Here is a 25,933-nt window from a genome sequence, read left to right on the forward strand (position 1 = left end):
GCGGCAGATTCTCTGTAGCTGAGCACTGAGTGGGACCTGGGAGCTGGGAAACAAACTCAGATCTTCTACAAGAAGAGTATGAGCTCTTAACTAATGAGTCATTTTTCCAAGCCCCAGAAATTAATATATATGTATATATGTACATATATATTACATTAAAATATTTATTGGTTATGTGTGCATGTGACACGGTGCACATCCAGATATAATTCTGGAGACCTTGGTTCGTCGAGTTAATGGCTTCCTATGGCTGATTAGCTCAACGGTGAAGGTTGTTGGGATGACCCAAGGGAACGACAGCAACTGTGGATATCCCGCAGGACCTAAAGGAGGCGCTAAGAATCCGGGTTCGGGCAGGAAGGACTCTTCAGCAAGGCCGATACTAAGGGCTAAAGAGCCATAGCACCCCCTACAGCGAGTGCGGATTAGAGACTAACAGGATCACGTGGCCTCCTCCTACCAATAGCAAAGTAACACTCGCTTCCTCCGTTCCCCATGGAAACAACGCCGCCCCCAGTGATCCTCCCGCCTCTCAGATGGTGAGGTTCTGGCCTTTCATTGACTATTCCAGATGACAATCAGACACCCGCTCCTTCTGGCTGGACAGTTCGCGTCCGGGACACGAGCGACTACGCCGACTGGTCAGGAAGCGAAGCCTGGCTTATCCTTACCCAATGCTGCTTTCCTGGGGCGGGGCCGCGTGAAGACTCAGAGCCAATCAGCGGCGACGTACCTTGTGCGCCTCCACGTCGGCAGCAGCTGCGGTCAAGATGGAGGCACTGATTTTGGTAGGAGCTGGAGGGCCGGTGGCGCCGCCGCGCTGTCCAGAGGGTCCGGGAGGCGGGGTTTAGCAGTTGGGGCCGGGAGAGGGGAGTTCCGGGCAGGCCTCGGGGGCCGAAGCTCCCGCTGCCCGAGGAATTCGAGTGTGGCCTACTTGGGACCTAGAGCTGCGGTTCGGAGGAGGAAGCCTTGCCGGGAAGAGGGCAGGGTCGGTGGCAAAGTTGAAGAGAGCAGGCGGGGTCCATAGGACAGTTCTGAGTGTACTGGATGGGGTCTTCTTTCAAGTTCTCCCACATGGTTAGCATTGTCGATCACACCTACCATCATATTCCCCTCAAGTGGCAACAGCAGAATAGAGGTGTTTTGTCAGCCTCAGATAACTCCTGGTGGTGGTCAGGATAAGATAATTAACAATTCCATGTCCTCTTCTTCATGTTTTCTGCTTCTTGTTAATCCTTAGTATATAATTCTGTCATGATTGAGAATCAGCACTGCGTCCAAGTTCTGGAATATCTGCTAGAGCTAGTATTGATTTTGGGGTATTTTTTCTGACTCCTTATTCTGTCCCCTTTTCCCTCCTCCTTCAGATTTTAGGAACTGTAGGACTTTCCTCTGGTTACATGAGAATTGTGGTGGCTACAGGAGTGTTATTAGCTCCTTTGTCTGATTCTTTCTGCTTGTTCAAATAGAACACTACCCCTTTAAAATAGGATTGGACAGCATTTCTTTCACGTGCACTGGTGGGCAGTTTGAAGATGCCTGGAGTCTGCCTGCCTGTGTCTGTGTGTTAGTGTAGGAATTTAACTTTCAGATTCTTTCCTTGAGTTGAATTCCAGGATTGTTTCCATAGAGTCTTCCTTGGCTCCTGTTTTCCTTTAGATTCCTTGTGTGCATACATGTCAAACCCTGTCAGTAAAAGAAAACAAAACAAGTTTTACCTACTTTCTTTTTTTTTTTAATGGTTTTTATTTTGTTTGTTTGTTTTGTTTTGTGTGAGACAGGGTCTCTCTCTCTCTCTCTCTCCCCCTTCCGTCCCTCCCTCCCTCCCTCCCTCCCTCCCTGGAACCCCAGCTATTCTGGAACTTCCTGTGTAAACCTCGCTGGCCTCACACAGAGATTCGCCTACCTCTACTTTCCAGGCACTGGGATTAAAGGTGTGTGCCTGAGGGTTTCATGTAGATCATATTGGGATCACCTTTGCCACACAACCAAGGCAGACCACCACGTCCACCTTCACATTTGTACAGCAAGCACTTATTGCTGACCCATCTGCCTATATTGTCTTACTTCCCTTCTTTCAAATGTCAAAGAAAATTTACTCTCATTATGTGAGTTGGGCAAGTCGAAGCAAAATGCTTACTGTCTTGAGTAGCTTCAAGTATTTACTATACCAGTCAGTTAATGAATTTTTTAAACCTGATAACAGATGTGGATAAAGTCTGTGGAATTGGTCTCCTTGTATGGTTTTTTTTTTTAAATATTTATTTATTTATTATGTATACAATATTCTGTCTGTGTGTATGCCTGCAGGCCAGAAGAGGGCACCAGACCCCATTACAGATGGTTGTGAGCCACCATGTGGTTGCTGGGAATTGAACTCAGGACCTTTGGAAGAGCAGGCAATGCTCTTAACCTCTGAGCCATCTCTCCAGCCCTCCTTGTATGTTTTTAACCTTTTTAATCAGGTGTGTGGCTCACACCTATAACCCCAGCACTCAGGAGGCTGAAGCTGTTTTGCTGCTAGTTTGAGGCCAGCCTAGGCTACAGAATAAGATCTTTTTTAAATTTATTTATTTTTATTGATTTTTTTATTTTTTTTAAGATTTATTTATATACTGTGTATACAGTGTTCTGCCTCCATGTATGCCTGCAGGCCAGAAGAGGGCACCAGATCTCATTACAGATGGTTGTGAGCCACCATGTGGTTGCTGGGAATTGAACTCAGGACCTCTAGAAGAACAGTCAGTGCTCTTAACCTCTGAGCCATCTCTCCAGCCCCCAGAATAAGATCTTGTCTTATAAAACCAAAATTAGCCGGGTGTTGGTGACACACACCTTTAATTCAGGAGGTAGAAACAGGAGGATCTCTGTGAGTTTGCAGTCAGCCTGGTCCGGGGCAGCCAGTACATAGAAACCCTGTTTCGAAAAACAAACAAACAAAAAACCCAACAACCAAAATTAATTTAGTAGAACTAGCTTAAAGAATGAGGACGGTGCTGGGTGGTGATGGCACACACCTTTAATCTCAGAACCCAGGAGGTGGAGGCAGGTGGATCTTAGAGTTTGAGGCAGCCTGGTCTACATAGCGAATTCCAGGTCAACTCGGTCAACACAGAGAAACCCTATCTTGAAAAAGAAAAACAAGCAAAAAGAGCAAGGAAGGTGATACTTGAGGGTTTCTTTTCCTGTTGGTTCTGTTGGGCTGGGTGTAGTGCAATGGTAGAGCACACGCTCTTGCTGCCCCCAGCACCAGGAGAGTTGTTTCTCTTCCTTCTCTGCCCCTGCTCCTTCCTCATCCTTCCACTTTAACCTGAGCTGACCGACTACACCTAGTAACAGGTCCTTGCTAACTTGTTGGACGCCCCTTACCTTTACTTTTTTGTTTTGTTTTTTTCTGGGACAGGATTTCTCTGTGTAACAGCCTTGGTTGTCCTGGAATTCACTCAGTAGACCAGGCTGGCCTTGAATTCACAGCTCTGCTTGCCTCTGCCTAGGTGTGTGCCACTGCCTGGTCCTTACCTTTATTGAGTCTTTGCCACTAGCGTACTTTCCAGTGCAGCCTGGTACAAAAGCTCCATTCTACTTTGCTTTTTTGTTCTCCCAGAACAAATCTCTGTTTTTTGAAACACTCTCAATATGTAGCCAAAGCCGAACTTGGATTTGTAATCTCCTAGTTTCTCACCAAGTTTCTCTCTGATATTTCTGTAGGTTCTTACACTCCTTCATTGTGCAGAATTTCCTTTCAGTGATCAGTTGTATACAGTTTTTGTTGAGGATAAAATACCTACTGGTACTTAGGGGTACCTATCTTAGGTCCAGTACTTGGGAGGCAGGCAAGTGGATCTCTGTGAGTTTGAGGCCATCCTGGTCTACACAGAGAAATCTTGTCTCAAAAAACTAACCAAACAATAACCCCCAAACTTCCTGTGTATGTGTGCATGTATACATACGTACATACATACACACACACCTTCTAACTTTAGGCTTTAGGCATGCAGGTGATACACACATCGACAGGCAAAATCAGCCATATACATAAAATAAATCTTTTAAAGAGTCATCCCTGCCTTAGCTCATGACCGAATTTGTGTAATCTTCCTCAGTCCTTTGTCTCAGCTCCCAGCCTGTCCTGGCCTCAGCCTCCTCTGCTGCTGTGTCTGCCGTCTCTTCTCTTCTCAGTTAGTGGACAGGAGTCTGTGGTTGCCATTCTCCATTTATAATTTGGAATCTTAAAGTTAATAACTTACACTTTCCTTCAGCCTTTGCTTTTTTTTTTTTCACCCTCAAAGCTGAATTACTGTAGTAGTTCAGATCCTTAAAACCTTTGTACATCGATTTTTTTTCTTCCTATTTCCAGGTTTTAATTTTAGAATGCTTTCCCAGTGTCTTACAGATTAGTCTTCAATTCTGTTCATTGTGTTCCCTTAATATTTTATCCTTAAACTGACAAAATTCTGATTTCCACGTCCCATTCAAATATCAGGCCCTCTAAAGTGCACTGGGATGCATATGTGTCTGGAGGAGGGGGTTGTGAACACATGAGTGACTCAAAGGTTGATGCCGGCTCGTGGCCCTTGCTTCCTGAATCATCTTAATGGGGCTTTTGTTAAATTCTTTTGGCACTAACAGAGATAGTTGGCCTAAATGCCCCCTCCCCCTGCTTTGGGCAAAGGTATCAATTACATTAAGCCCCCAAAGCACTCCCATCTCGTTCCTGGCAGTCCCCTGTGCCCCACTCCCAGCTGTGTCCTTGCTGGTGCTTGGCCCTCCATTTCGTTAGGAGAAGCAATCTCCTTGTTCCTGTGCTGTGGAGATATATTTCTCAGCCAGGGCTTGAGCAGTGCCAGCACTGCCCCCGGTGAGGTCCCTGGCAGCCATAAAAATTTTTATTGTGATTATGTTGGTGTCAGAGTGTCCATCTGGGTTATTGCACACCTAGTTTAATTGATTGAAGTTTAATTTATTGACACTTCAAATTAAATGATCAGAATAAACTGTGCTGTTACTCTGGCCGGCTTGTTTTAATGGTTGATTGCTAGAAGCAGACCTTAGCTTGAACTAAAACCCCTAAAGAGTAATTGACGCTGCTTCTAACTCTTCCCATGTCTTGCCCTCCAAGAAGACCTCGTTATAGATTTCCGACATACTTATTTATATATTTTTTTCCCTCTCTGTCACAGTGGTGGGAAAGAGTTAGTCCCTGGCAAGGTATAAATTATATCAAAGGTCTAGAGGAGCCATCACGTGGTCAGAAGGGGTGGAGGAGGCCTCTACCCGAAGAAAAGCAGACCCTGGAAAGCCAGGTCCTGCCTGAGTTGCAGGTTGTGAGTGTAGCTGCCCACCTATGTGAGGAAGCCAAGGCAGGTTAGGCTTCTCATCTAGGTTCTTCCTGCTGTTTCTTATTCCACTGGTTGACTTGGCTTGATATTAGTAGGGTATTGTCAGAAAAACTAGAGGAAGGAGGAGCTAGAGGGGACAATAAGGATGGAGCAGGCATCATCGGTGCTTGTACAACCATTTACGTTAGAATAACAGAGTACAGCTGATGAAGGTGCTTTGGGAGGCCAGATCCATGTGCAGTGTGAGATCCAGTGTTGGTAAGGGCCTCCAAATGGGCCTCTGTAACCGCCATGTCTTCAGGAAATCCTTTTGTGTAACTTAATTCATGTGCTGCAGATAAAAGCTTATCTTGATGCTAGGGATGTAGTTCAGTTGGTAGAGTGCTTACCTAGCATCCTGAAATAGACTGTCTGTACACACCTGTAATCTTAATACTCTGTAGATAGGAACAGGAAGATTGGGAGAAAGTCAAGGTCATTCTCAGCTAAATAGCAACTTGAAGGCAGTCTGGAATACATGAGACCCACCCTCACCCCAAAATAAATCCAAGAAAAGAAAGTCTGTCTCTTAATGGCTTTTCCTTCCCTTCTTCCTCACAATCAGTGTACACAATTCCATATGTACCCAGTTGGTCTGAATAAATTCTGTCAACCAGTTATCTTCCACTTGTGTGTGTGTGTGTGTGTGTGTGTTTATGATGGGGCACTGGGGGAGCAGGGTCTTCTGCGTGCAGGAGTTACGGGTATCTTTTCTGTTGTGTTATACTTAAGAACTCAGAGGCTGCTCATCTAGTCTTTAGCTCTTTTTCTCAGGAGCAGTTGGAAGGGGGCAGCAGGATTAACCATGATATAAACTATGGCCAAGGATGCACCAAAAATGGATTTGTAACTCCCGACACTAAAGAAGCTGAGACAGAAGGACTCCTGACCCAAGTCTAAGAGTTTGAGGCCAGACTGGAAACTGTAGTAATGTCCTGCCTTGAAAACGAAGAGAAATTCACATTAAGACTTGGCCAGGTGGTGGTGGTGCACACTTTTAATCCCAGCACTCAGGAAGCAGAGGCAGGTGGATCTCTGTGAGTTTGAGGACAGCCTGATCTACCTAGAGCGTTCTAGGACAGCCAGGAAGGATTGTTACACAGAGAAATCCTGTCTCAAGCAAAAAAGGAAGGAAGGAAGGAAAAGAAAAAGAATTTAAGACTTCAGAGTCTCTTAAATTTAGATGTCCAGCCAGGTGTGAACACATACCCATTATTCTATTACTTGGGAGGCTTAGCTGGAGGATTGCAAAATTCAGGCTAGATTGGGCTATACACTGAGACCCTGTCTCAAACTAAATATCCAAGACCTAGGGATATAGTACAATGATGTCATACTTTCCTAACATATTCTCAGCCTTGGGTTTCATCTATCCCTAGGACTGGAAAGAAAACAAAAGATGTCTCGTGCCTCATTTGATTATTTTTCTTTTGCTGAATAATATGTAAGTGTGGGCTTCTGAATTACCCAATTCAGGTGGGAGGATGTTCTGATGTTCCTCAGGCCTGTCGCTCTGTTCAGCACCACCTCATTTTTGTGACACTTGCCTTGGTAATGGCTAACGAGTTAGGAACCATGTGACTCCTGTGGAGGAAGTTTTGCAGCTGTTTCGAGCATTCAGATGATATCTGGAGTTCAGAGAGATGGCTTTAGCACTTATGAGCATTGTTGCTTTTACAGAGAACCCGTGTGATTCCCAGCACTGACAGTAGATCATAGCCTTCTCTAACAATGCTGGTTGCTCAGACATGTCAAATAAATTAGTCTTTTAGAAAAAAAAAAGAAAAGCAAAGACCTGGTACCCTGCATTCCCAAAGAGCTTGAGGTTTGGTTAACTTGCCCAGTGTGGTCCTTACTTCTCCCCTGCAGGCTGAGTGAGATCCTTGGTCATATTAACTTAGAAAGGCCCCCGTATTTTTATTGAAGTTGTTAGCTGGCTGAAGGGAAATCATTCATTTTCTCAATTTTCCTCCTCACAGTCTTTTCTTTTTTGGCTATGTAGCTATGACTGGTCACTGTGTAGACCACGCTGTCTTCACACTTGCAGAGATCAGTCTGCCAGTCTGCCTCTTCCACCTGAATACTGGGACTAAAGATGTATGCCACCAAACTAGGCTCTTCATATAATCTTATCTTCAGAGGAAAAAACTATTTCATTCTAAACCTAGTCTGTGAACTTCTCATAAACTGTGTGGTATGTTTTTACAATGGGAACAAGGTCCATAGATATTATCAGCTTATCACAAGGGTCTGTGTAATTAATGGAAGAAAAAAAGGCATTAGCCTTAGCTGATCTAGGCCCAGCCTTTCACTTCTTAGAGAAAGGGAGGGGGAAACTCAGTTAATGTCTCACTCAGAGTTCAGACTTCAGCGTCAGCTCCTCCTCTTCGCAGTTTTGTCCCATGCATGTGCTTCCATGTTTCCTGTCTGTGTGGGCTGAGTGCATGAATGTAGGAGGCCATTCCTCCTCAGCAGCTGTCTACCTGGTTGTTATTGCTGTGACTAACCTTTCTGGTTTGGCTAGGCTGTCTTGCTAGTGCACCGGGGGATCCTCTCATCTTTGCCTGCCCTGTGCTTGGGTTTTTATGTGGCTCCTAGGGCTCAAGCTCATGTCCCCATGCTTGCATGACAAGTATTTTCATCAACTGAGCTATCTCCTCAGATCGCGTATTTTGTTTTTATTTTAGTATTTTCTTAGACAGGCTTGTGACCTTGTTATAGCTGATAATCTTGAACTTGTGATGTGATCTTCCTACTTCTACCTCTTGAGCAGCACTGGGATTACAGATGTGGTACCATGTCTTATTTTATGTAATTCTGGGGATTGAACCCAGGGCTTCATGTGTGCCAGTACAGCTCAGCTCAGTGCCTAAAAGGATTCTCCTCCTCCTCCTCCTCTTCTTCTTCTTCTTCTTCTTCTTCTTCTTCTTCTTCTTCTTCTTCTTCTTCTTCTTCTTCTTCTTCCTCCTCTTCCTCTTCCTCTTCCTCTTCCTCTTCCTCTTCCTCTTCTTCTTCTTCTTCTTCTTTCTGTTGTTTGCTTTTGTTTTTGTTGTTGTTTTTTGAGACAGAATTTCTCTGTATAGGATTCCTGGCTGCCCTAGAACTTGCTTTGTAGACCAGGCTGGCCTTAAACTCCCTGACTCCCTGAGATCTGCCTGCCTCTGCCCAGCTCTTTTTTTTTTTTCTTTCTTTCTTTCTTTCTGAGACAGGTTTCTCTGTCCTGGAGCTAACTCAGTAGACCAGACTGGTCTTGAACTCATGGAGTGCTGAGACTGAAAGTGTGTTCCACCATGACCCAGCTTTGTTAGTTTTTAACTGGTCAGATCCATTGCTAAGCCAAGGCACTTTCCCCTTTTACCATGGCCCCAAGAATATCTTGGTTAAATAGGGAACATAGAACTTTCCAGGAATCGCAAGTAGATTTCGTCTAAGTTTTATTTTATATGTGTAAATGTTTTGTCTCATGCATATATGGACACCATGTGCATGCAGTAACCTTCAGAGGCCATAAGAGGGTGTCAGGAACCCCTGGAACTGAGAGCTGAGACCTGAGTCTGAGTCCTCTGCAGGAGCAGCAAATGCTCTTAAACTCTGAGCCGTCCCTTCTGATTCTTAGGCCTTTCAGTCTTATCACCTAAGTGAATCAAATAGTCATAATTCTAAAATATTCTGTTTCTCTGCCGTACACATTGTCCCTCCAAGATTTTTTGGTGTTAATACAATGACCTTATTCAAGTATTCCCTTACGATTACTGTATATATTTTCAATAGACTTAATTCCATAGTTTGTTGTTTTTGTACTTGTTTTGAGACAAGGTCATTTGTCCCAGCCTGTCCTAGAATTTGCTAAGTAACTGTGGATGACCTTAAACTTTTGCTCCTCTGTTTCTACCACCTGTGTTCTGGGGCTACAGGCACTACTGTCAGTCAGCTTCCTATGTCTTCTTTTCTGAACCTATTTCTATTAGTTTTACTTAAAATACAAAATACACACAAATAGAGTTTGGTGATGGATTTTTTTCCCTCCCCCCTTTTGCTTTGTTTTGATTTGTGTGTGAATTAAACACAAGGTCTCTTGATTTGTGTGTAGTTAAATACAAGGTCTCACACCTTAGGCAAGCATTCTGCCAAATAGCAAATTACTGCCTTTCTAGCACCGTTTGCTTGGGCTATAATCCCGAGGAAGCTGCTAGTCAGTGAGAAGGCCCGCATAGGGCAGCACTGGGAAGGGCTCTTATCGCTGTAGCCTTCCCAGTGTGTGTTGTGAGGCTCTCAGACATCATTTTTACATCAGGTTTCCAGAGCCCCTGATTGAGACCAGGGAGATATTTGCAGCAGCCTCGTTGCTTGTTGGATGGCATTTTGCTGTCCTGTGGATGAGGGCAGCTTTCTAGTTTTTTTGATAATAAAAGCAGACATGAAAATCTATCCTTGGTACTCCTCCCACAAGTCAGTCTGCCCATCCATCATTTGCAGGCACAATTAGCATTTGAGGTGAAGTTCTGTTATACACTCAGGCTGTGGCTCTGAAAGTCAGTGCATCACAGAACTTTGTCTCGAAAGCTTTCTAGCAGCTGCCCCTTTGGGAAGTGAGAGGGAAGAATAGATCTTTTCAGCCCTTTGAATATGATCCTAAAATTGTAGGGTCTTTCCCAGGAGTCAGCATTTAATGTATTACAAGATCAAAGCCCAGTCCATGAATAAGCTCATTTCTTTTTTTTTTTTTTAAGATTTTATTTATTTATTATGTATATAGTGTTCTGCCTACATGTATGCCTGCAGGCCAGAAGAGGGCACCAGATCTCATTGCAGGTGGTTGTGAGCCACCATGCAGTTGCTGGGAGTTGAACTCAGGACCTCTGTAAGAGAAGTCAGTGCTCTTAACCTATAAGCCATCTCTCCAGCCCAATGAAGCTCATTTCTTAGTATCTGGGAGTTATTTATAAATGTGCCCTTTGCAAAACTTAGAGTGAAATTACATTATCAGCAGTGGCTTCTGGCACCTTTGAACTGACTGACTTTATAACATGAAGGGAACTCTCAGACTTCCCACTTGTAAGAGATAAAGACCATAGGGTGAAGAGGGCCCAGCTAGAGTTAGGAGGTGGCAGGAGAAGTTGGGAGAGCTGGCTCTGCTGCAGCAGAGCGATGCCTTCAAGTGCATTCCTCCTGCCTAAGCCCTCAACTTTCCTTGTGACTTTTCTTTTGCAAATCTGCAATGGTCAGACCTTTGTCCTGCCTTCCCTCCCTTTCCCCTTCCCAGAATGTTGGTGCCTGAAAGCTGGTCTCTCCTTCCTCCTTACCCTGTCTTATTGTGCCCAAGAAGACTATGGGTTTCTGCTTTGAGGATTCTTTGATCACATCTTCTAGGAAGCTAGTGACAAGAGCCGGGAGCAGAACCCTGGGCTATGTTTCTCAGTTGTCAGCATGGCTGTTTAGGTGCTTAGACAGTGTTGGCCACAAGAAGTTGGCTCTCCTACTTGGCAGGTGGCCATTAGGGATTTTGGCGTGCGCTGGGGTGGGGGTGTATGCTCCCATTTCTTCCTGAAATGCCAAACTCTGGCTGTAAGAACAGTCACCAATGCCAGATTAAGGTCCAGTTTCAACTTGTGGGCAGCTAGCCCTCTGTGGTTGCCGTGAGTGTGGATGGAGGGCATAACCATTTCCTTTCACTGGGACTTTTGTCCATTAAGGAAACTTATTCCCATTGAGGGCTCAGTTTTGGTACTTGAGCTGCTAAGTTACTATAGCAAAGAGCCTGTCCTGTGTGGTGGTTTTTCTGTTTAGAACTAGGAGTTACAAGAGCAGCTTCTGTTTGTGCTGTCTCAGACTAGACCCAGAAGACTTCCCACTGCCAGACAGTACAGCTCCACAGTTGCAGAGGAGGTGTTCCTGTCCATTATTCCAGAGAGCAGTATGTCTGGAATGAACAGTTTTAAGTGTGTCAGAGGAGAGGTGACAGCACCCCAAATGGTCTCACTACAAAATCCACTTAGATGTAAAATCTGGTTCTATACACCATCACACCAAGAGATTTCTTTTTAAACTTTATTCTCAATTTTGAACAAATTTTGAGGAATATGCCAGGTATTGCTCCAGATACTTAGATGAACTGATGAACAAAATACAAAAATCAATGAATGTTTTTGTTTTTGTTTTGTTTGTTTTGTTTTTGTTTTTTTCTTTTTGAGACAGGGCCTCATCAAAAATTAGCGTTCTTAAGAGTTTAAATCAGGCCAGTGGTGGTGCACTCCTTTAATCCTAGCACTTGAGAGGCAGGGGCAGGCAAATCTCTGAGTTCAAGGCCAGCCTGGTCTACAAGAGCGAGTTCCAGGACAGTCAGGCTACACAAAGAAACCCTGTCTCAAAAAAAAAAAAAAAAGTTGGGAAGACAAAGATTTCATTTCTTAGGTCATTTTCTTTCTTTTGATTTTTGAGATAGGGTCTCTTCTGAGTTCTTGGACTAAGGTGTATGCCACCACTGCCCAGTTCTTATCTCTTTTTCTTTTTCTTTTTAAATTTATTTTACATTGGTGTTTTGCCTGCATGTAGGTCTGTGTAAGGGTGTTGGATCTTGGAGTTACAAACGGTTGTAAGCTTCCCTGTGGTTGCTGGAAGTTGAACCCCGATCCTCTGGAAGAACAGTCAGAGCTCTTAACCACTGAGCCATCTCTCCAGCCCTCCTATCCCATTTTCAGAAGACAAGGTTAGTGAGCTGGAGAGAGAGGTCAGCGGTTAAGAGTCACTGGCTTCTGCTGGGCAGTGGTAGCACATATCTTTAATTCCAGCACTCCAGAGGTAGAGGCAGATGGCTCTCTGTGAGTTCAAGAGCTGCCTGGTCTACAGAGTGAGTTCCAGGACAGCCAGAGCTACATAGTGAGGCACTGTCTCCAAAAAATAAATTAATTAACTAATTAATTAATTTTAAAAAGGGCATTGGCTTCCTTTCTAGAGGACTGGGGTTCAACTCCTAGCACCCATATGGCATCTGTAATCCCAGTTTTAGGGCCTGTTCTGTCCTCCAAGGTCACCAGCCATATAGATGGTGCACAAACATACGTGTAGAAAACACCCATACATATAAAATAATAACATAAGTGATGGCACTTAGGAGGCAGAGGCAGATGGATCTTGTGGGCTCGAGGACAGCCTGGGCTACATATTAAGAGACCCTATTAATAATAATAAATAAAAGTTAGAAAAGCCTGGTTACTTCCCATTCTCTTAAAGCTAAGGTTGCGTCTCTCTGTGGAGCCCCACCCCTCCGGAGCCTCACTTTACCTCTACAGGGCTGCAGTGTCTGGATCCTTTTTCTGCCTCATGTCTTTGTCAAACATGACCAGGAAAACAAAGCAAACAGTCTTGCCTTGGCACAAGAAGTAACAGAAAGTAGTATTTATTGGTGAGATTGTCAAATAACGTGAGTGACAGAGGCCTCTGTGCACAGCGCCAGCTCCTCCCACTCTTCCCTTCCGAAAGTTATGAGGACAGAGGAGAGAGCACCAGACTTAATAGACTCATGTTCCGTCTGTGGGCTGAGAGAGGTGTGAAGTGTCGGCACAGCTGCGGCTGGGGTGCCTGCGGGAGCCAGTGTCAGCTATGGCTGCGGTGCCTGCGGGAGCCAGTGTCAGCTATGGCTGCGGTACCTGCAGGAGCCAGTGTCAGCTATGACTGGGGTGCCTGCGGGAGCCAGTGTCAGCTATGACTGGGGTGCCTGCGGGAGCCAGTGTCAGCTATGGCTGCGGTGCCTGCGGGAGCCAGTGTCAGCTATGACTGGGGTGCCTGCGGGAGCCAGTGTCAGCTATGGCTGCGGTGCCTGCGGGAGCCAGTGTCAGCTATGGCTGCGGTGCCTGCGGGAGCCAGTGTCAGCTATGACTGGGGTGCCTGCGGGAGCCAGTGTCAGCTATGACTGCGGTACCTGCGGGAGCCAGTGTCAGCTATGACTGGGGTGCCTGCGGGAGCCAGTGGCGGCTGTTCTTTTTGGAGGGGAGTGGCTGGGGATTAAACCCAGGGCTCCCTGCATACTAAACGTTTACTGTAGCTCTGAGCCACACTACTAAGCCCTTAGTTATATTCTTGGTAGTGTGAGAAAACTCCCCTCCTATTAGCTACCTACCTCCTGGACCCTGGACTTCTCAAATATTTTTCTGTTTACCACACTTCGATTCAGGTTGATTTTTATCCTAACAGATTAAGTGATAATGGTTCATATATAGCAGAGGAAAGGTTACATAAGTGAATTTTTGGATGGTGTCTTGGAGACCTGGTGTGTGTACAAAATGCTTTTCTTCTGCTGTGTTTGGCTTGCTTTAACTTCTGCTTTGAGATTGCAGTGACTAAGTACACAACCTTCTTTCAGATGAGCAGTGTCATTTGTTAGCATGGTCACATTCCATGCCCACTGTGCCCAGGAGGCAGGGAGGAGGGTGACTTGGAAAGTGATTTGGCCTTAGGACCTGGAAATAACAGCGTAACTTTCTTGCTGAAAGCTGTGAGTCTGAGCTGTTTCTCCGAGTCTGCTTTGGAGCTCCTACCGAAACCTTCCTCGGTTCAGTCCGTCTACCCTCCACTTAGTTATCCTCGGAGGCGGGGGGGGGGTATGAGACCTAACCATGCTGCCGTAGGGGGCACAGACCCCTGTGTGACCAGGGAAGGAAGTTAATAGGCTTGCTAGTGGTGGTGAGGCCCTCAAAACTGAAGCTGTGCTCATATTTCCTCAGGAGCCCTCCCTGTACACTGTCAAGGCCGTCCTGATTCTGGACAATGATGGAGATCGGCTCTTTGCTAAGGTGAGATTTCCTTTCATATTAATTTAGGAGCAGGAGACATTGGAGATTTAGGTGTTGGGACTGGCCCTACTAACTCAAATTCTTCAAGAGTATCATGATTTTGAAAATTCTTCCGTCTTACCTTGACCACTCCAGATAAATCCAAGTTGGCAATCTTCTGTCCCTTGGAGTGCTTTCTTCCAGCTATGCTCAGTCCTTGAACTTCCTCTGTCATCCTCATCAGAGCCGAGAAGAACTTTGGTACCTTAGTTCCAAAACACAACACTGTCTCAATGTTAGAAGTTGTCTATGTCCCGACTGTCCTGTCTGCCCCTTCTGTCCCTGTCCCTCTTACTTTGTCTTGCAACCTGAGTTTTTCCCCGTAGTCTTCCAGTTTCTGACTTGTAGCCCTAGGTTTGTGGTGTCCACCACACTGCATGCCCCAGTGAGGCGTTGCTAACTTTGGATGGATTGAGAGGAGAAAGGACACCCCTCTCCTTCATTTTCCCCCTCCTGTAGAAATACCTTCTGTCCCTGGTGTATTAACTCTGGGCGAGCAGAGCATAAATCAATCAGCAGGTGGAGATTAGTTAGAATTCACCAGCTGTTCCTTCCTGTAATTGGATGTAACTATGCAGGACACCTTTGGAAACAGTTATCCAGTTACTAAATGCCAAACCTGTCATAGGTCTTCAGCTGACTGCGACGGATTAGCCCCTAAAGAGCAGGCGGTTTAGCAGCCTGCATCTCCAACCCCTTGCTAGGAGTGCTTGGGAGTGGGCTCTGTGAAGTGCTTAACAGCCCCCTTCGCTGAGCTGGCAGAAACAGCCAAGATGTGCAGGAGAACAGTGCATGGATTTGCCTTACTATGGAAGAGATTTGTATGGCCTTTCTCCACTACTCAGTAAAAGAGTGGTTTTTCCAGACTAGTGGTGGTGGCACACACCTTTAATCTTAGCACTAGGAAGCAGAAATGGGCAGATCTCTGAGTTCAAACCCAGCCTGGTGTACAAAGCTAGTTTCAGGACAGCCAGAGCTACATAGAAACTCTGTCTGAAAAAACAAAACTATCTCCCCAGTATTCACCCCCAAAAGAAAGGACTGGTCTCCCTGCAGTGACGGGGAGTCTGAGGATGAACTCCTGCATCTAGTGTGCTTATTCCTCGCACTGTCCCTGACCAGGGCAGCCCCTGGGAAGTATGTAGTAGGCGTGTCCTTAGGAGAGCTGGTAGGTTTTGCCCTCAGTCTTAGAGATGGCATTAGGAGAATAGGATTGATTACAGGACAGTCCCCCACACATTTATTTTTTGTGTGTGTGGATGTGTGTATGTGCGCTTATTAGAGAAGGTCAGAGAACAGCTCTCAGGAGTTGGCTCTCTTCCTCTACCTGTGGACTCTGGAGATGAGACTCAGGCTGTGAGGCTTGGCATCAAGTGTTTTTCTTTTCTCTTCCTTCCTTTCTTCCTCCCCCCCTTCTCTCTCTCTCTCTTTCCTCCTTCCCTACCTTGCTCCCTCTTTTTCTTCCATCACTCACTCCCATTACCTGCCTCTGCAGACCTTTCTTCTCTTAGTATTCCTTTCCCACCCTGAGTAGAACAATTACCAATCATTCTGGGCTCGCAGCTATGATGACCCAACCCTGTCTCCTTTCCTCCCACTAGTACTATGACGACACCTATCCCAGTGTCAAGGAGCAAAAGGCCTTTGAGAAGAACATTTTCAACAAGACCCATCGGACAGATAGTAGGTCATTCTCCTTCACTGTTCCCTGTGTTGGGGGGACCATGGGAAAGGGGTGTTGGGGGGAACCATGGGAAAGGGGTATCAGCAAGACTGTAGAAAAAGAGAAAATGTTGTGGCTTTCTCTCTTTCTTTTCTCTTCCTCCCCTCATATAATAAACTCTTCAGAAATGTAATGGGGAGGTGAGTGTACCTCACGCGGGAATACCGTACTAGAAGCTTGGCTGTTAGCTACCTGTCTAGTCCCTGGATTTATGAGCCTCACCTGACAAATTTAACTGCAGCTCTGCTTATTGTACCGCATCCATTAGGGCAGGGAAATGGAAGCCTGTAAAGGTGACCGCTCTGCGTCTTCCCCTCCGCAGGATCACTGGTGTCCTGCCTCGTACACAGGGCGGAGACTAGTGCAGTGGGGGGAGGGAGAGTTAGAGAACATGGATTTAGACTCCCCTGAGTTTCTGTGTCCCTTCTGCCAACTCCATAAACAATAGATAGCTTTAGTGCCTGGAGGTCAGTACAGTTGACCTTTCCTTGGCCCACAGAGCTGTCCCCAGGAATTCATGGGAACTCCTGTTCTGTCTCCTCTTCTCCCACCATTCAGTTTCTGCTTTCTTCCCAAGGTGAAATTGCTCTGTTGGAAGGGCTGACAGTGGTCTATAAAAGTAGCATCGATCTCTATTTCTATGTGATTGGCAGCTCCTATGAAAATGAGGTGAGAATCCCTGCCCATTTGCTACCTCTAATGTCGCTTCTGAAACCATAGATGGGACACAGCCATTAGTTTTGGACTTTGTAGAGCCACATTCCTCTGATGTCTGGCAAGGTCATAAAGAAGTCCTTTAGAGGTTCCTGTCAGCCTACAAAGTGACCCAGTCAAAGAGTCAAGGGGCAGAATCTTACTCTATAACACAGGCTATTTTCAAATCTGTTTTCCAGGTGTTGGAATTACAGGTATGAGTCACCATGTCCAATTAGAATGTTTTTAGTATCCTTCCCTACACAGTGATGATTTAGATTTTGTTTGTTTGGTTTTGAGACACACATTGTAGTTCAGACTGACTTCAGACTCAGCAGTTCTCCTGTCTCAGCTTCTCCAGTGCTGAGATACAGTGTGAGCCAGTATGCTAAGTTCCCACAGTGTTGTTTAAAGGTGTGGTCAAGGGTGTGTGTGCTCTAGATCAGGGTGAAGCCGTATGGGATGAGTCTCACACTGCAAGTAGGACGGTGAGTGCAGTCCTAACCTTCCTGTATGCAGGAAAATCTGTTTATTTCAGGTGGTAGCAACTTCTGGGAGAGTAGGCAGGTAAATAAGTCACTAGATAATTTTCCATCATAGTTAAAGAGTTTGGGAAATAAGGTCCTGCTGAGCTCTCTGGGCTGTGCATACACTCTGTGAAGTTATTGTTTTAGCTTGGCAGCATTCTGTGGGTTGTAGGCATTGCTATTTTTGTTTTACCAATGAGAAAAGCAAACCACAAAGAATCATAAAATTACTTGTATTTGGTGTTTGTCAAACTACAGAAGTAGCTGTTTTATGAGCTTATACTCCATTGGATAACAAATGTAGAATCAGCTGAGATTCAAACCTAATTCTGACTCAAGAGCCCAAGCTGAGGCCGGAGACGCAGCTTAGTAGTGAAATATGTGCTTGGCAAATTTGAAATCCTGAATTTGACCCCTAGTATCATTTTTAAAAAGGAGCTTGGGGTGGGGTGGGAGGCTGGAGAGGTGGCTCAATGGTTAAGAGCGCTGGCTGCTCTTGCAGAGATCCTGAGTTCAATTCCCAGCAACCACATAGTGACTTATAACCATCTACAATAAGATCTGGTGCCCTCTTCTGGCCTGCAGGTGTACGTGCAAGGCACTCATACATAAAATATGAATAAATAAATAAGTTTTTAAAATGGACCTTCCACCACCTTCCTCTGGCTTCAGCTTTTGCTGGATTTATGATTTCTCTCTTTACTAACCCATCGGGTAGCTTAGTAAAGACATAGAGGTAGGGGCTGGAGATGGCTCACTTGTTAAGAGCACTGGCTGTTCTTCCAGAGGTCTTGGGTTTGATTCCCAGCACCCACATGGTGACTCACAACTGCCTATGACTCCAATACCAGGGGATCCAGTGCCTTCTTCTAGCCCTGGGCCCTGCACATGTGTGATACAGATATAGATGTATACATCTATACAGATATAGATGCAGACAAACATGAGCATACATGATATAAACTAACAGGGACATAGAGGCGGAGAGGCATGACAGTGCACACACCTGGGAAGTATAGGCAGGAATTCAGAGTCACCTCAGTTATATAGCTAGTTGAAGACCAGTTTAAGCAATGTGAGACACTACTACACAAAAACAAAACATAGCTGGAGAGATTGCTTACTGTTCTTTCAGAGAACTGAATTTGGTTTCTATGTTGGGCAGCTCACAACCATCTGTAACTCCTGCTCAAGTGGAATACAGTGCCCTCTTCTGACCTTCGTGGGCACCTGTATATTTGTAGCACACACACATAAATAAAAATAAATTTTGCTGGGCAGTGGTGGTGCACGCCTTTAATCCCAGCAGAGGCAGGCGGATCGCTGTGAGTTCGAGGCCAGCTTGGTCTACAAGAGCTAGTTCCTAGACAGGCTCCAAAGCTACAGAGAAATCCTGTCTCGTAAAACAAACAAACACTTTAATTAATAAAAAGCAAACACACAGAGAACTAAGATACATTGAGGACTATGTCAGCAAAGTTCTGAATTTTTGAATTTCTGTCTTAAAGAAACCTTCACTTAACACAGTTGGTGCACACCTTTAATCCCAGCAGGCAGGCAGATCTCTGTGAGTTTGAGGCTGGCCTGGTCTACAGAGCTAGTGCTAGGACAGCCAAGGCTGTACAAAGAAAACCCTGTCTCCAGAAAAAAGAAAGGAAGGAAGGAAGGAAGGAAGGAAGGAAGGAAGGAAGGAAGGAAGGAAGGAAGGAAGAAAAAAATGAAAAAAGAAAAGAAACCTCCACTTGTGGAATTTTTTAGCAGAATTAACTTCTCTGAGAAACCAGAGGCTAATTCTGTTGTGTTTGTTCCTCACATTGTGTCTCTGATCGTTGTGAAAACCTGTGCGTGTTGCTAAGGAAGCAAGTGGAGGGGTTTGCTTTGGGGTAGCAGTTTTAGGACCTTGAACCTTCTGTCTCCTTTCTCAACAGTTGATGCTAATGGCTGTTCTGAATTGCCTGTTTGACTCCTTGAGCCAGATGCTGAGGTGAGCAGCCGTTCTCAGTTTACATTTGGAAGAGAAAGTACCTATCCCTCAGGGCCTGGAATTTGTGTGAAATCAGAGCCACTCTGGGGGAATTAGTTCAGTGTGAGAAACTGTGCTTGTTCTTTGTGGAGTACTTTGAGGGAGTACTGGAGAGCATGATCCTCCTATGGAATAATTCTCTTACTGAGGGACAGAGGAGTTTCTGTCTCTCCTTTGGCTTTACTAATGATTGAACCTTGGTAGGCAATTGTTCTACACTGAGCTACTCACCCAAACCTTTTATTGTGTTTTCTTTTAATTTAAGACAAGGTTTTACTAAGTTGTCTTAGAACACTGTACCCCAGGCAGCTCTTGAACATATAATTGCCTGCTTCAGTGTCCAGAGTAGTTGAGAGTACATGCATGCACCATGGTGTCCTTGTCCACGCTTGTCATGTCCAGTGATTCTGACAGTGTTGTGAGCCCCTAGGTGCTTTGTCCTCTGCAGTTGCCGGCGGGAAAGGACAAGGAACGTGTCCCAGGTGAAGCGTTGCCAGTCTCCATTACTATTGCCTTTGTAGTCTCTCGGTGCATAGAATGGCCCCACTGTGCTCTTGGCCCTACTTACCTCCCCAGTAGCTCTCTGTTCCCATGCACACAAGCAAGAAAAAATGTAAGATACTTTCTCTGAAAACATTCAAGGTGCTGAACTTCACCCACAGCAGCTCCTAAGTGAAGGCATTTTAGAAATCCATCCGGAGTAGAACAGCGGGCGCTCTCAGCCCACAAACCAGCAGGCCAAAGGCTCAGGTTTCCTCAGGAAGGGGAATGATTTATTTCCCAGCCAGGTGGATGAATAGACTTAATTTCGGGTAATCTAGAGAAAAGAGTCACACTGACAGATGTGACAGGCCACATGCACAAACCACCGGATCTGTGGCTGGTGGGTGCAGCCCCTGGCTGTTCCTAACCCCTCTTTGGCCTTTGTTTTAGGGCTTGAACAGACCTGGGGGGAGGGGGAAGGCAGAGAGATTTTACAAGTTTGTCAGCACTTGAGTGCAGATAGGATTTGCATCCTACCCCTCCCACCTTCCGCCAGCACCCACTCCAGACTGTGAGCTGTATTCACCAACAGCAGCATTCTGGATAGTCAGCCCAGGAGTCAGAAGTTAGCTGTTTGGAATCCCTTTCTTGATATTTTGATCACTAGAGCTCAAGGGTTCTTTACCTTACACATTTCTTGTGGGGTAATGAAGACAGTTACTGGTCTAGCTTAAGATCCCCTATTCAGACAGTGGCCCAGGATCCCTTTCACACACAATCTGCTTTTTCTCTTTTGGGGATTTAGGAAGAATGTAGAAAAGAGAGCTCTGCTGGAGAACATGGAGGGGCTCTTCTTGGCTGTGGATGAAATTGTAGATGGAGGGTGAGTTCTCTGCCCTGCCTGGATTTGGAGTGGGAAAGGGAAGTGGCTGCCCCTGTTCCAAGTCAAGTGGGTTGACCAGCCAGTGATCCCTACCTTTGGGACAGGACAAGCAAGCAATGATCTTCTTTGTGTTTGTAGGGTGATCCTAGAGAGCGACCCCCAGCAAGTGGTGCACCGGGTGGCTTTGAGGGTAAGCAAGAATGTTCAACCCCTTTTCTCCACAGGTTCTCTCAAGCCAAGCCTGCTGAGTGTAGCTGAGGGTGCAGCTCATAAACACATCTTACCTTTTCCTATCCTCACACATGTCTTTCCACCTCAGTGTACCAGAGAAGCGAAGGAACTTGCTTGTTTTTCTAACATGGAACCTAGCATTTTATATGGTCTTACACAAAATGGCCACTTTAATGTAAACATATGGAATGGACAAAGTAAAAGAAGCATTGCTATTCATGGTTCTGAAACTATAAAGGAGCTTGAGGTTGGCTTATTGCTTCTTTGAGAATGGATCCAGTCATCAGAGGCATTGGAGTGTCTTTCCTGTCTTAGTCTCATGGAACCCTCAGGAAGTTCTTATTTGCCAGCACCTCAGCCCTCCTTGGCGCTAGTAACAGCAGAAAGGAGTCTGAGGTACTGGCTTCATGTCTGCTCAGGGAGATGATAGTGCATGCAGAGCCCACCTGGGAGATGATAGCGTGTGTAGAGCCCACCTGGGAGATGATAGAGCCTGCAGAGCCCACCTGGGAGATGATAGCATGTGTAGAGCCCACCTGGGAGATGATAGAGCCTGCAGAGCCCACCTGGGAGATGATAGAGCCTGCAGAGCCCACCTGGGAGATGACAGAGCCTGCAGAGCCCACCTGGGAGATGATAGAGCCTGCAGAGCCCACCTGGGAGATGACAGAGCCTGCAGAGCCCACCTGGGAACTGGTGCAGAGATGTCTGAACAGAGCAGCACTGCCAGTTCCCAGTGTCCCAGCTCTGACCTCCAGAGTGAAAGTTGCCAGTGCTGGGTAATGGGAAGTCTTCTCCCTTAACTGCCGTGGGCTCCATTTGCATAGTTTAATCTTCTCCTCTAACATATGTCTCTATGTGGCAAGAGAGAGGGTTCCCCCCACACACTGTCTCCCCCTTCCCCTTCTCAGGCTGCTGTTGCAGCAGTTTATTTCTTCAAATTAACATGCCGTCGTTACCCATGAGGCCTTGCGGTATCCATTAAACTAACCCTGGCTCCCTCCATCTCCCCCCCCCTTGATATTGATATTCATGGAAGGTCTTCTCTGACTAGGGAATCAGGTCCTCACCCCAGATTCGAGGGAGGGAAGGATCAGATATCCTGCTGATTACTTGGAATGAACTAACCCTTTTAAGAAGTCCCCTGCCTCTCAGTGGAGGATGGATAAAATGACCCTTTGTATTGACAGTCCCTCTGGCAGAGTAAAAGTATGGCTCAGTCTTTGGAAAAAGGGGCTGAGAAGTTTAGGGTATTTGCTTTTGCTTCAGACTCCAGTCTAAACACTTATCTCTACACAGGGTGAGGACGTCCCCCTTACAGAGCAGACCGTGTCTCAGGTATGACTCTCTTCCTCCCTCCTTTCCACGTGTTATTACAGAACCTGCCAAGTCTGAATTGAGACCTCACATTCAGTGAGGTGGCCTGGCTGCCTCTCGTCCTGGAGCACAGTGTCCTCAGCCGTGCCCCCTTCTCTCTCTGTGATCATGATTGTCAGCCTTGCTTTCTGTACCCTTCAAACCTTCCCTGCCAGATACCTCAGGCAGTGATTTATTCCCCGGCAGAGACTTGCCTTAAGCAGATGGTCTGTGTGCCTGTGAGCACACACTCCTCTTTCTCTTATTATTCAAATGAGGGCTGAGCTGGAAATGCATATTCTGAACTGTGCAGAGTGTGCAGATCCGTCCTTCTGCCTTGACTGCAGATAGGCTGTCTACCTGACCTGGGGGCCTGCAAGGGAAGAGTTCTGGTTCTGCCTAGTAGGAATCCTCACCATCTGGATGTATAATCTCGTTTTTATAACTGTGTCCAATAACCCCCAGCTTTTTTTTTCTTTTCTCCCAGGTATACCTCTTCTCTCTTCATCCCCCCAGTGGATTTGAATTCGGGGGGAATTTCCCAAACTGACAATCCTCTAGGGCCTTAGAGAGCTTCCTCCTATTCTTCCACCCTTGGGATTTTCTATCCCCAGTTCTTCTAAGGAGAGGGAAGGCAAGTGTGGGGAAGGAGAGCCTCAGCCTGCGCACACCCGGCGGCTTGCAAGCCTCAGTGCTGCCTTTGTCTCCGCAGGTGCTGCAGTCAGCAAAGGAACAGATCAAGTGGTCCCTCCTTCGGTGAAGATGTTTCATGCCCAGTTCCTTGCGCCTCAAACCCCCACATCTGCTATGACTTGTTATCCAGGTCCCCAACAGATGCTCTTAGGGTCATGTTGGAGAATCACAATGGACCCTTGCATCTCTGTCCTTTCCGGGGTTGTTTGTCCCCCACTTCCTTCCCACTCCAGGGCAGATTTGAATGAGGCAGGGGACACCCTCTTCCTACTCCACTGGTTTTCCCACCCCCACATTCTCTCCTTGATTTCTTGGCCCTTTTCTATGGCTGTACTTCAGATCAAAGCAGGAGAAAGAATGTGCTGAGTGTTTCCCTTCCTGTGCCCCAAGGGCCCTCATCCCAGCAGCCCATATGTCCAGCAAAGGGGAGGACTCCTTCTTTTAGCCCAAGTGGGTATGGAGTGGCAGGGGCTGTGCATCTTTGGCTGTGCAGCTTCTCTCCTTCCTGCTGCCCTGTCCTCAGCTGAGCTGTTGGGGCAGTGATTTAAATGCTGTCCGTGAGTGTGTAGGCTCTGCTGTAATCTGGCCTTTAGCCTCAAAGCTGCTGTGCCTGCCTGTACCTGAGAGCAGCCTACTCTAGGTCTGTACCACACCTCTGTCTGTAGCACCTGCGAGATCTTTGCCTGGTGTGGCCTCCGGTAGCCTGGAGCAAAGCCAGACCTTGGAACTAAAAGCGAGGTAGCCTCCAGAAAAGTTTCTACACAGAACCAGAAAAAAAGGGTCCTTCATGACTTGGGCCTTGCCATGTTCCTTCTCTGCTCTCCCACTCACACTCCTCTGCCTTGGTTCTGCAGGCTGCTGTTGACCTCTCCCTCTCTGCCCCAGCCTTTCCCGCAGCCGAGGGTCTGGTGCCTGCCTTTCTTCTAAGGCTTGGATTTCCGTCCTTGGGTGAAATGTTGTCCCTTGACCCCACATCTCCGTGAAAATGTCTTAGAAAAATATTTGCCTGCAAACATTCTACCCCCTGCCTTGACTGAAGTGGGCAGACTGGAGGCGGCCTCTGCAAGAAATGGAGTCAGACGAAGTCCACCTTGTACGCTGCTGTGTGTCAGAGGAATAAAGTGAATCTCTTCCAAACTGCCTTTGTGTGATGGTTCTGTTCCTCCCTTTTTTGGCAGCTATTCCTGTTCCTCCAATCCCCCCCCCACCTCTCCTTATAATATTTCTTCGTACCTCAGAGACTCCCCAGCACTCCCGCCCCTAATTTACGGGGCTGTTTGCCTCCTTGGCATCTCTCGGTCCCCTCGCCTGGAAATTGGCGCCAGGGGTGGGGTGGGGATGGTAATTTCTCAGTGGGAGACTTGGGGAACTGAGTTCTTCCCCACACACCCCCAAAGCCAGCTGCCTGCTCCCGCCTCAGCCATTAGTAACCTGGAGACGCGCACCTGCGTGGGGGCTCTCCTCCAGCCCCTACTCCCTTCCCGCACCTCCCATTCCTCTGAAAAGGCACTGAGCGGGTTATTTATCGGAGCCAGCACTGCTCCAGAAGGTCAGGACGGTGGTGTAAATAACCTCTTCTCGCCATTTCCCCGTCCCTCCAGAGCCCGCTCCCCTCCCCCTCTTCCACCTTTATTCGCACAAATGAATGTGGCTGGGCTGGCGTAGAGCCTGGCCCTGCATCTTAATGGGGCGGTGAGCTCACAAGATGGATTTAGCTGGGGGTTTTATGGTTGCTGCGGCGACAGGAGAATGCTTTGGTTTTCTTTCCCCTTTCCTCTGCAGGATTTTAAGGAGGGGGCAGTGTGGGGACTCCTCCTCTCCACTGAGATTTGAAGGGTCTCCTCTGTCACCTCTACTGTTCTGACATGGGTCTGCAAACCTGGACCATGGAGGCTAAGGGAAGGAGGAAGGAGACAGAATGGGAAGACCCTCTCTGCAGGGCATGAAGCCAGTGGTTTGAACATTCCTTCCTCCTCTGTGAAAATCTGGAACTTGGGCTCAGCATCTGTGAAGTACCTGGGCCTAAGATGCTCATAAGCAGACAGAAAACGATCTGCTGGACCATCCCTGTGTGGTGTCTGTACTGGAAGCTAGAGGGCCGTGGGAGAAGAGCCATGATGCCTCATCTGTGAGGAGCAATGCCCAGCTTTAGCCCCTGTATAGCCTTTGGTTCAGGAGAGCAGGATTATTACAGAGTTGAGGGCTGATAAGCAACATGGAGAATGTCGTTCTCTGTGTTCTAGTCTCAAATCCCGAATTCTCTGAGCTTGTTTTTCCAGCCTTCTGTTTCCCAGCAGAACTAAAATGTTGGTGCCCCTGCCTACCCAGTCCTCTGGCCAGCAACTTCCTTTTGGGGCTCTACCAACCCATCCTTAGCACCGACTAAAACAGACACAGCAGGGGCCTGGACTGTCTGGTTTGCCTCCCCCTCCTGTTTGTGAACCTTTCCCCCTTCCCCAGGGAATTCTAGGAGGCCCTCCTCCCTTTTCCCCCTTTGGCTGGGAAAGAGACTACAGTCTGAACAGTGCCAGACACCTGCCTGCCAGATGTGGCGATTCCCCATGCTGCCCCCGCCTCACCGAGCCCAGGCAGAGGGAGCCCCCCACAGGGTGATTTACTGCCACAGTCTCCTCCTCAAGTGCCCCCTTCAGGCTTCTCAGGCCTGGTGCCCATGCTCCCCTCTTCCCACCAAGACCAGGAAGCCCTGCAGGGTCCCTGGGCTGGGGGAGCTCTGGCTCCCTCTCTGACAGAAAAAGGAATGGGTCGGTAAAGGGTGACACCCTTGCTACACCCCTGGGAAAGAAATCTGCAGCAGGACTGAGGACTGTGTCAGCCAGAGCTGATGTCATTCTCAGCAGGGGAGGACGGGACCGGAGTAGGCTAACAGAATGGAGCCTGTATTCCAGAGCTAGATGCAGAGGGCTTTCCTAGGTAGACCAAAGACCATGACTGGCGCTGTGTTGTGGACTTTGAAGTTCCACATCTCTGGCTGGGTCTCCAGGCCTCGTGTCTCCATCTGTGTTTCATATAAGCCCACAGGTCCGCCTTCTTTCTTTGGTGTTTCGCTTTTGGTGTCCTCTCCCTATGTCTTCCTGGGTCTCCCTCCTTTAGAGGC

At 47.0% G+C, this 25,933-nt stretch overlaps 1 protein-coding gene across 1 annotated transcript; it reads left to right on the plus strand.

Moving 5' to 3' along the window:
• The first annotated feature begins 640 nt into the window (after nt 1-640).
• On the plus strand, nt 641-23,955 carry Copz1 (coat protein complex I subunit zeta 1). The gene is made up of 9 exons (XM_048449702.3): nt 641-788; nt 14,099-14,167; nt 15,808-15,889; nt 16,507-16,598; nt 19,078-19,133; nt 20,461-20,538; nt 20,677-20,728; nt 22,069-22,107; nt 22,838-23,955. The coding sequence occupies exons 1-9, from the start codon at nt 771-773 to the stop codon at nt 22,883-22,885; spliced, it is 534 nt and encodes a 177-aa protein (XP_048305659.1). The 5' UTR covers nt 641-770; the 3' UTR covers nt 22,886-23,955.
• Nucleotides 23,956-25,933: the final 1,978 nt, after the last annotated feature.

The sequence above is a fragment of the Myodes glareolus genome, chromosome 19, assembly GCF_982192425.1.
Source record: "Myodes glareolus chromosome 19, mMyoGla1.1, whole genome shotgun sequence".
Lineage (NCBI taxonomy): Eukaryota > Metazoa > Chordata > Mammalia > Rodentia > Cricetidae > Myodes > Myodes glareolus.